General features: G+C 42.0%; 1 protein-coding gene across 1 annotated transcript in view; it reads right to left on the reverse strand.

Annotated features, from left to right (window-relative positions):
• LOC139456531 (huntingtin-interacting protein 1-like) overlaps positions 1-12,161 on the reverse strand; it is a 70,447-nt gene that overhangs the window by 38,431 nt on the left and 19,855 nt on the right. Inside the window, exons 3-4 of the mRNA XM_071238300.1 lie at positions 10,685-10,827; positions 4,839-4,895 (exon numbers count right to left, since the gene is read on the reverse strand). Of these exons, the coding sequence (XP_071094401.1) occupies positions 4,839-4,895; positions 10,685-10,827 (200 nt within the window). The remainder of the gene's footprint in view (positions 1-4,838; positions 4,896-10,684; positions 10,828-12,161) is intronic.

Here is a 12,161-nt window from a genome sequence, read left to right on the forward strand (position 1 = left end):
CCCTACCTCAAATAGGAAATATTCTCTTGAGAAATAAGACCAATTTAAAAAACAACAAAAAGACAAACATACCCCCTCTCATTGTTCAGCTCTAGTTCTGACAGAAACCTGTTTGATATTGACTGGTCTTAACCATGTTGAAGCTTGAAATAACTTTTCTTGTATTATGTGGCAGGGTAAAAAAAATGGCTACTTAAATCTGCAATTGGCTAGTAAAATATGTGGCAAGTGCTGATGAAATAAATATTTCACACACGGTATGCTGTCCAAAAACAGCCAAAGAGACCAACCCATTGAGATCCCTCCCATGACTAACTAACAACGTGACCCCTGAGTTACCTTGAACTATTAAGTCTACTGCCATCTAATTAGTTAATTACACTTTCTACTCATGCTCTCACTATGCAGACTAGAGCTGCCAGCCTGATGGTTCTGTGTCACAAGTACCTACTCTTTCACATATTAATGAGAAAATCTAAAAGAGAAAACAGCCATTTCACAGCTTCCATCCCTCTAAACCACTGAATCATGTAGATAGAGATCTGTATCACACATTACCACTAACTAGCATGGAACCCAATACCTCAAATCAGAGGGGCCAAATTCCTCACATACGTTATGTAGATAACTCCAACCATCGACATCTCTATCATGTAACATGTATTTCCTGATCTACTGTGCTTGACATAACTTGTGATAACTGCTGAACACCACTTGCTTACATTTGGTTTGTGTGTTGTTTAACCCCACACTCAGAGATATTCCAGCAATATCCAGTGATTGATATCATGAGCATCGATCCACGCGATTGGCATCGATGACATGCATCAACCAAGTCAGTGAGCCTGACCACCCGATCCCACTAGTCGCCTTTTACGGCAAGCATGGGTTGCTGAAGACCTATTCTACACCCGATCTTCACTGGTCAACTTGCTTTCAAGCAATTCTGCAGAAGAGTATGCCCAAAGCAGGATCAGACATGGCCTCTTATCCTGAGACTAGTGAGTGGCTACTGTTGAACACCACCTGGGCATAACCCATTCTACAGAAGAGTATGTCCAAAGCAGGATCAGACATGGCCACTAATCCTGAGACTAGTGAGTGACTACTGTTGAACATCACCTGGGCATAACCCATTCTACAGAAGAGTATGCCCAAAGCAGGATCAGACATGGCCTCTTATCCTGAGCCTAGTGAGTGACTACTGTTGAACATCACTTGGGCATAACCCATTCTACAGAACAGTATGCCCAAAGCAGGATCAGACATGGCCACTAATCCTGAGACTAGTGAGTGACTACTGTTGAACATCACGTGCACATAAGCCATTCTCCAGAAGAGTAGTGAGTTTGGCTTAACCATGTTTTGAGCAGTATTTCAGTGACCTAACTGCGTGGCAGCTTGTTGTGGGAGGAAAGTGATGCAGGTCCTTGATGTTGGCGAAGCTATGCTGCTGACAAAATCAGTGTGAATCTGGAATTTGAACCCATGATCATACAGGTTTATGGCATACCAAAGGAATTCAACTCTGATTGTACAGCAAATTGTGGCACCTTCGGTGACTGGGCCATCTGCGCCCCTGAGACTGGTGACAATCCAGGACAACTTGCACTCATATTCTTCCAAATTCAATTTATGTCACACAAACTTCTAGTCTGAAATAAACCGTGGCCTTGCTTGATTTAACCCATCATGTCCAGCTGTACAGCCATTAGCCTTATTCTACATAAGCAATGACTGGTTCTTTGCTACAGAAATGTAGCGAACTTATTTTCAAAGTTTTTATTTCCAAACCACTCACTCATTTTGCATGTACATTGATGTATTGATGTTGGATTTTTGTGTCATTTTCCATTTATTTTGATTATTTAACCTGAAAGAGTAAATCAAAATTACAAGTATTTTGTAATAGTTCCCAACACTACCAAGGTGTCAGCAATGAATTGGGGGAGAAAATGAAACAATGTTACATATTGCAGTTTCGGGGTTGTGAAAAGCTGCAGATGATGCAGATGACAGCGGATCCTGGCCATGCTAAGGGAAGCAACTGTCAACAGCGAATATCAGGGTCAACAGTGTCCCCAAAACTCTGAATAATACAGTCCATGTGTCGAACAGGAACACACATATCAACCTGTTCACACAGCTGTCTCGTCTCCAGCATGGCTGTATCAGGCCAGGTCTTCACCCTGCTATTCGTGTTATTCCACTCGATATAGTTGGTGTGTTTTCTCAGAGTATACACATGGGGTTTTCACTCACTGAGTCATTTCCTTATAATGTAAGCATTTCAAACAACGTGAGGGAGTTGCTTTAACGTCACTCTGTCCAACTGCTGACTTCCACATCAATGTTATAACACTCCTACCTTATATACAATGGTGAATTCTTACTTAACATACTGAAGATCGTGCAAACATAACTTCAATTAAAGTATTTTAGTTATATCACAGCCTGTTGGCTTTGGGAAAAAGCTCGAGTAAGGTCTTAGTCCTTGGTGAAACCATAAGCACAAGTGTGGATCAGACAAACCTAGAAACATCAGTGCAAATACTGGATTTGAACCCCCAGTCACAGGTTTGTGTCTCATCTAAATTGTAGCAACTACATGTCACATAATGCCACACAAATTAGTTTTCTTTTTATACATATTCCTATTTCAATCAGAGAGTTCAGTGGAAGTAATGATCGATGGCTTCATGAAACTTACCTTCTGGTCCTTGATGTGCTTACTGGTACAATGAATGAACATTTATTTGTTCTTCATGTTTCTAAGTCCTATCATTGTCTTGTACCACAGGAATTGTACACAAGATGATGTGTTGTTTAAGCTATACATGTAGATCCTATCAATTCAAACAGACTAGCTATGTAGAATAAATGTAATGTAAAAAATCAAATTTTCTTACATGTGAGTACAGCGTTAGAATATGGCACTAGTCTAGGGCTGGGACGGGTAGTTTGGGTACTCGGGTCGGGTGGTTCCTGAGTAGGACCCGGATACCCACAGTACTACCCGGACCCGTGGTTAGTCACGTGGTATATTGTTTAATGGCAACAATAATCTAGAACTTCAATGGTTACACTATAAGTGACTAGTGTTAGAATTTCCTTCTGACTATACACCAATTCCTTCTGACTTTATATGTTTGAATAGAGATAAAACTTCAGTCAACTTCAATGTATGCATGGCTAGTTCGTTTTCTATGAGTATCTAAATATATCATGCCAGGGTAACGGTCAAACGGCTACGGTCAGACCCGTATAGGGTCGGGTAATAGTGGGGTGGGTACCCGGGTAGTAAATTTGGACTCGTCCCAACCCTACACTAGTCCTGTAGTCCTTGCCAAACTGCCCAATGGTTAAGGTGTCATAAGGACAAGTAGAAATTTGCCATTTTAAAAGACTTTGCTATATGTTATCATTATAAGGACTTGTGGACTTAAAATTTCTACCGCTGGAGTACCTCTGATAGCTTTCATAACCAATTCTAAAGTCTTCCCCTTGGAACTCGTGTGTCAAAAAGGGCTATTATCATACGGCATCATTTGTGTAATTAGTTTGTTTGTTTGTTTGTTGTTTAACACAGCACTAACCAAACTTTCAGCTTTATGACAGCGGTCTGTAAATAATCAAGTCTGGACCAGACAATCCAGCGATTGACATCATGAGCATCGATCTACGCAATTTGGATACGATGACATGCATAAACCAAGTCAGCAAGCCTGACCACCCGATCCCGTTAGTTGCCTCTTACGACAAAGATAGTCACCACTTATTCAGCATGGGTTGCTGAAGACTTATTCTAACCCGGATCTTCAGAGGTCTATCTTTTGTGTTAAGACATTATCTTTTTCTAATGACATATGCCAAAGGTATACTTTTTCCATCAGAAAATGATGATCATAGAACTCATTCAGTCCCATAAACACATCAAGTCTTTACAGCAAATTGCACATCAACAATGTTTGGCAGTGATGGTGTGATCAAAATGTCCAATAAATGGATTCAATGGCCCAAAAATACATATTCCCTTACAACTAGTTCCATTCACACAGCAAGGAGAAAATGTAGATCCTTTTACAAGGCAGTTAGTCTGTCCAATGATAGTATCACAGCACAAGAATCAATACAGGTTCTTTCTACATTGGAACAAGTCGTTGGGGAAATACTTTTTATCTGCTAGGAAGCTGAGAATGTACCAGAAAGACTGATTCCTGTGGGAAATGTTATGACAGGAACAAGTATTACTTCAATAGGCTAGAAACACTGTGCTCAGCATAAATGTAGTGCCTTGTCCCACAGGACGTGGGTGTATTGATGAATTATAGATGGCTAGTGTAAGGAAAATACCCACTGGACAAATTATCAAAGACAGCCAGACAGAACATAAAGTAACTTTCCAAAGGATTTCATGTTAAGTGATCATAAATAAAATGTGGGGTGCTGAACTCTAGTCGACAAAAATATACCAAACTCAAATTAGATGCTACACAACCTAGGGACTTGACATGCTGAGAAATGGGCACTGATGCATTCTAACTGTGTTGGTGTTAACAATTACAGGTTCTTTTCACATTGCAAACAACATGACCAATTACCACACATAGATATTCTTTAGACGTAATGGAGATAGATGTTCCAAGGCTCAAGAACGAACACAAGCATTACAGCTTTATCACAGGGTGCTGCAGTGTGTGTTCAGGGCTTGAGTAGGCATATCACTGGTTGATCATGACCATGAAGTCACCATGCACTGTCCTCACTAGGCAGCCATTGTGGCCACCCAATCCCCATGACAAGCATCATGTACTGACAGAGTCCTGGGCAATACTTACCCATAGCTTTCCCAGGTCTGTGAGGTGACTCCTGTACTTCATGGAATCAATAATGACCTGCAAATATAACATGAACACTCTGAACAATCTTCATGTATCTGTATCATCATCATCATCATCATCATCATCATCATCATCATCAGGGGTGGTGAGGTAGCCTAGTGGTTAAAGCGCTCACTCGTCACTGAAGTTCCGGGCTCCATTTCCCACATGCACACAATGTGTGAAGCCCATTTCTGGTGTCCCCCTCTGCGATAATGCTGGAATATTGCTGAAAGGGGCGCAAAACCATACTCACCACAGCCACCACATTCACTTTATCACTTACTCCTTATCATCATCTCAAAACATTTCAGCATCAACAAGCATAATCATAATATAAAACATCATTGCTTAGTTTGTTGTTTAACGCCACACTCAGCAATGTTCCAGCTATAAGACGGCGGTCTGTAAATAATCAAGTCTGGACCAGACAATCCAGCCATTGATATGATGAGCATCGATCCATGCAATTGGGATCGATGACATGCATCAACAAAGTCAGCGAGCATGACCACCCGATCCTGTTAGTCGTCTTCTTATGACAAGCATAGTCACCTTTTACGGCAAGCATGGGTTGCTGAAGACCTATTCTACCCCGGATCTTCACGGGTTTCATTGTATCCTATTACATTTATACAAGCAACCAAATGGTTTTGAGCCAGTTGTAATAAGATACAAGTATGGAATAAGCATCATTATCATCAATGAGCTGTTTCATGAACCTTCAACTCAAGAAATCTTTATTACAACCAGACAACTTGTGCTCTAGTGTAGTTAAATATATAAACGTGCCTGTATCATGTGAACATCAAGTTCTGAAAACCACCAATGACAAACACATGGGAGTAAATGAAAAAACTCCTCTGTGAATGTGACCCTACTTTGCCATGTGAATGATATTTAACCCAATACTTGACCCAGTACGGAACAATGGCTTGCCCACTTCTGCAAACATTTAAATGAACACTCTCTTTCTATAACACCATGTCTTCATCACTATACTGGATACCTACCAAGCTTATATTACACTAAAGGAAGGCACCAACTACACATGGAGATATAAATGAACACTCTCTTTCTATAACACCATGTCTTCATCACTATACTGGATACCTACCAAGCTTATATTACACTATAGGAAGCCACCAACTACACTTGGAGATATAAATGAACACTCTCTTTCTATAACACCATGTCTTCATCACTATACTGGATACCTACCAAGCTTATATTACACTAAAGGAAGGCACCAACTACACATGGAGATATAAATGAACACTCTCTTTCTATAACACCATGTCTTCATCACTATACTGGATACCTACCAAGCTTATTGTCATTATTGTCATTTCAAGAAGGCTAGATAATGATAAGTTGAAATATCTTTAAAGTTAGCCCCTTCGCCCTTTCAGTGGGATTGATAATATTGTCAACATCATGTTTTCTATGCCCTTCTGGCATATATTTTAACTGTGCCATTATGACTGTTACAATGTCTATCAGACGCGGTGCAATATGCCGGATACAGCTATATTTAAGCCCTCACATGGAGATCTGTTAATAATCACCAAGTCAGGGCCAGCAAATTAGTGGTTGATAGCATGAACAATTCACATGCACATTGCATCCACACAATCATCATTTGAATCTTGCGACAGACTTGGGGGTACTGGGACAGACTTGGGGGTACTGGGTCAGACTTGGGGGTACTGGGTCAGACTTGGGGGTACTGGGACAGACTTGGGGGTACTGGGACAGGCTTGGGGGTACTGGGTCAGGCTTGGGGGTACTGGGTCAGACTTGGGGTACTGGGAAAGGCTTGTGGATACTGGGAACCTATTCTGGACAGGCTTGGGGCCACTGGAAACCTATTCTGTAAAACATTGTGTTGTGTTCAAGTAGGGATAGCTACAAAGTGCAATTAGGACAAGTGCAATTAGGTTTACACAAGTCCTTCGGACTAGATTCAAGAAAAACAGATTTCTAACGCAGCCTGGGAGCCTTATGGTAGATGGGACCTTTTCTGCCTCTGCAACCCAATGGTGTGATATCACACAGGATCCTACAGCCACCATAGGAGTGCAAAGAAACACTGACACATCATTATTCTTCTTTGTAAATACAATACCACAAGTATTGTTCCAGTGCCCTTTTATTTGAATCATCAAACCTTCAAATCAAATTTCCAAATTTCCCTCCAAGTGACCGTGGCCCTTTAAGTATTGACCACCATCATCCTCTACAGCTCAGTCCAGGCCTGCACATGTCACTGTACAGTGGCAGCTGAGTGGTTCAAGTTGGCCATGTTAGGAAGTGCGTGGTACATCACATCTATTCCTGCTCGACTATTTCCTGGTAGAGAACACTCCACCAACAGACACGTGGAGCCAAGGTTTGTTGTCTCAATCTGACCTTCAACATCCTTCACTTTTCAATGAACAGATAAAACTCTTCATCCCTGTTGGGTACGGGGAGGAGAGGGCACAGTTTGGGCAGGCTTCATACATGGATGTGCATCATGAGTGAGTGAGAGAGTTGGGGTGTAAAACAATTTTTGAATGTTTTTTTTCACCTAAATAACAGTACATTTACTTAGATTTAAGAGGATTTACGCCAAAATGAAAGCAAGTCACAGATATTGCCATTTGATGAAACCAACTGATACTAGTGATGACAAAAGAGCCAAGGATAAGGTGATCCTGACACAGCAAAGGGAAGCAACTCTGCACATTGAGTTGGAACACCTAGGCCCAAAGAAGTGGACATTTACCAGTTTGGTGAATCCAACCGGAACGGGGGATGACGGCCCTAAGATCGTAAGTGGGATGAAACTTGGAACCAACTACAAGCAGATCCTGACACAGCAAAGGGAAGCAAGCAGTGTTGACACTGTGATGTCAAAGAAGATGATGTCAATAATGTCTCAGATGATGTCACAGTTGATATTGTGAACATGTCCACACAGTGCTCTCTTCAGAAGAACTGCATCTTCTCTCCACCTATTTTATCAATTATCGATACCAACGAGATATTTAAAAAACTCTGATCAGTATTCATTCATTTCCCATGCTCACACTCAGAAAATACAACAACTTCTAACACTTGTTACATACAATCAGTATGACACACTACATATATTAATAAATCTAGGACACTTTGCTCCTGCAATGTATTGATTATATGTAAACCTTTGGAGTTGTGAGAGTGAATAGAGCATCAGGCTGTATTATCAATTTTGCAGCATATCACAGTGAGAGACTCAAGAGCTGGCTCCACTCATATCCCAGTGGGGAAACGTATCTGGCCTACTGCATCCCGAGTGAACCTCCCAGCCAATGATCTCACCATCCAGGTCATTATAGCCCATATACCCTGCCAGTACTAAGGCATAACACCTGCACTTTGTTTACTTCCATAATCCTATATCAGCTGTGTCACAAGCCGTTACTTACTCATGGGGCTGTGTCAAAAGATGAATCAGGATCAGATTAACATTGTTTTCATACAGTCAAAGATGCTAATGATGATGTCAACAATGTTCAAGGTGGCCTGCAAATTGTCACAATCCAGTGGTTGATAGCATGAGCAACCATCCATGTTGTCAAGGTACCGTGACACACCATCAGCTGGGACACACATTGTAATTGCCTGTTGTTTTACACAACAGCGATTATTCCAGATACATCATGGCACCCTGCAAATACTTGAGTCTTGGCCAGACAAACTAGTGGTTGATATTAAGAGCAAACAAACTTGACCACCTGATCCAATTTAGTCTCCTCTTACGACAATCAATAGAGTTCTGAGGGACCTATTCTTACCAGTTATATCGTGGCGTGTCAGCTTAATGTGGGAGGAAAGCCCGAAGTGATGCAGGTCTCAGACGTTTAACACTTCGGTGAAACCCATGAGCATGGGTATGGTGCTGACAAACCTAGAAACATAATTGGGGCGAACCGGGATTCGAACCCACATTCATAGGTTTCTGGCAAGGGACGCAACAGGGCTAAGAAGTGTGAAAACAATTCAGCAGGCTTAAGGTTAACAAAGTCACCAAACATGACAACCTGATGCATTAAGTCTCCTCTTTCAGCAAGCATAGGTTGCTGGGAGCCCATATGTTTACCCGGAATCCCAATGGATTGACTAGTGACTGGTGAAAGAACAGAATTTGCAGTTAACAGACATACACAGTAATTGTTTTTCAGGTCCTCTGGATCTAGACATGTCCTATCCCCTGAGTTGACTGCATACACATCAATATCCTAAATTACATCTGTTTCCTTTGTGATGACCCCTGTCTGAAGCTTCACGTGGAGAGCCCAGCCTTTCGTTACTTGTCAATGAGAAGAGCTTGACCCTGACTGGATAGGGAACCAGAAGGTGCTTGAACTATATGAGGCCCAGCAATACTTTCTGCTGTCCTCCTTTTGGTGGGTCATATATTTGTTATTAGGATGTCCAAACCTAAGTGGTACCTACAATAGGATGGCAATGTCTGAGTGGTACCTACAATAGGATGGCCATGTCTGAGTGGTACCTACAATAGGATGGTCATGTCTAAGTGGTACCTACAATAGGATGGCAATGTCTGAGTGGTACCTACAATAGGATGGTCATGTCTGGGTGGTACCTACAATAGGATGGCCATGTCTGGGTGGTACCTACAATTGGATGGCAATGTCTGAGTGGTACTTACAATAGGATGGCCATGTCTGAGTGGTACCTACAATAGGATGGCCATGTCTGGGTGGTACCTACAATAGGATGGCCATGTCTGGGTGGTACTTATAATAGCATATCCAAGCTTCAGTGGTACTTACAATAGGATGGCCATGTCTGAGTGGTACTTACAAAAGGATGGCAATGTCTGAGTGGTACCTACAAAAGGATGGCCATGTCTGAGTGGTACCTACAATAGGATGGCAATGTCTGAGTGGTACCTACAATAGGATGGCCATGTCTGAGTGGTACCTACAATAGGATGGCCATGTCTGAGTGGTACCTACAATTGGATGGCCATGTCTGAGTGGTACTTACAATAGGATGGCCAGGTCTGAGTGGTACCTACAATAGGATGGCCATGTCTGGGTGGTACCTACAATAGGATGGCCATGTCTGGGTGGTACTTATAATAGCATATCCAAGCTTCAGTGGTACTTACAATAGGATGGCCATGTCTGAGTGGTACCTACAAAAGGATGGCCATGTCTGAGTGGTACCTACAAAAGGATGGCCATGTCTGAGTGGTACCTACAAAAGGATGGCCATGTCTGAGTGGTACCTACAATAGGATGGCAATGTCTGAGTGGTACCTACAATAGGATGGCCATGTCTGAGTGGTACCTACAATAGGATGGCCATGTCTGAGTGGTACCTACAATAGGATGGCCATGTCTGAGTGGTACCTACAATAGGATGACCATGTCTGAGTGGTACCTACAATAGGATGGCCATGTCTGAGTGGTACCTACAATAGGATGACCATGTCTGAGTGGTACCTACAATAGGATGGCAATGTCTGAGTGGTACCTATAATAGGATGGTCATGTCTGAGTGGTACCTACAATAGGATGGCCATGTCTGAGTGGTACCTACAATAGGATGGTCATGTCTGAGCGGTACATATATAAGGATGGTCATGTCTGAGCGGTACTTACAATAGCATGTCCAAGCTTACGTTGTACTTACAATAGCATGTCCAAGCTTAAGCGATACTTACAATAGGGGTCCATGACAAAGTACGCTGACAGTGGGGTGTTTATGACTAAGTGGCACTTATATATGTGTGGAGAAATACTTACATTAGGGTGTCCATCTCGAAGTATCTTGTGGAGAACGTGGAGAAACTTCCAGCACACGATGGGGTTGCCCTGGACAGGCAGCTTGGTGGCAACGGTCCAGAACATCCCTCCGCCATTGTCTTGGAAGGTACCAAGGATTGTGTCTTGTACAAGTTAAGGGCATTATTCACAGTAGACAAAAAAAGTATGTATGATCACATATTTATCTTCCATGCATTTAATGGAGATATCAAATGATTTCTGACACCAGATGGCCATAATTTCCAAACAAACATATAAAATGAAAGAAATCTTTGCAACTCAGTAAACGATCTATTATGTGTCATTTGCTTGGAGTTTAAAGATGATTGTTCTTGTACAGAACTCCTGTAATGGATGTTACACATACCCCCCAGTGTACTGAAACATAACCTGTTCCAGTACAAGACCGGTACACCCTGCTAATGACACCACAGAAAACCCCTGATCTTGTAACATGAAATGGGCATTGTCAGCAGGAGAGTGCTGGTCTGATTCTGTACATACTCAATCCCCAACCGAATGGGGGTGTTCTCACAACATATCCTCAAAAGCCCAACATTCTTCCTTGACATTATGGTATGGAACCTTATGATGTCATGAAGGTGAGATGAAACATGGTTAAACACACGTTCAAGATTATGCATGTGTGTGCGTGCATGCACTTGTACTTGTCTGGGCGTATGTCATTATGACTCCTATGAACCAAGACTCTGACATCAGGTAATGCAGCAGCAATATTGACAATGAAGTCTTCGTCTCCTCTACTTATCATCCCTGATTATATCCTCCTCCGGTGTTGATCAGTTCCTGGCCATACCATCCCCTCAGGGTCTAACTGCCATCAAATCAACAGACTTTCACCAGACTCAACACCATCTTGGGTTCTTCGCCCAAATCATTATTTTCCCATTTCCTATTAAAATCAGCTTTAATTGGCAATGAGGTAGTAACAAGTGGTGACTGATCATATCATGTGACCATATTGGTGCAGCGTGGACCAATCGGAGAAACATGGAGCGACAGCCAGTCAATAACATCAATACAGACTGCAGACAGATTTGACAATTGACCAAACTAATGTAAACCGACAATTTTCCAATTTACATGCAATTACTTTGAATACCCATCCTCATAGCAATGGATCTACTAGAATCATATCATGATGTTTTAAATGCATAGTGTGCGCAAGCAACTCAAATTCACTACCATGTATGTAGAAGTATGGTTTTACACTCGTTTTAGCAATAATCTAACAATATCAGTGTGTGTGTGTGTGTGTGTGTGTGTGTGTGTGTGTGTGTGTGTGTGTGTGTGTGTGTGTGTGTGTGTGTGTGTGTGTGTGTGTGGTGGGGGGACGACTGCTTTACACATTGTACCCATGTTGGGAGTCCAACCCGGGTCTTCAGCGTGACGAGTGAATGCTTTAACCACTAGACTACTGGATCTTTTTGGGGGT

The sequence above is a fragment of the Haliotis cracherodii genome, unplaced genomic scaffold (genome assembly GCF_022045235.1).
Source record: "Haliotis cracherodii isolate W230 unplaced genomic scaffold, xgHalCrac1.p SCAF_11, whole genome shotgun sequence".
In the NCBI taxonomy this organism is placed as follows: Eukaryota; Metazoa; Mollusca; class Gastropoda; order Lepetellida; family Haliotidae; genus Haliotis; species Haliotis cracherodii.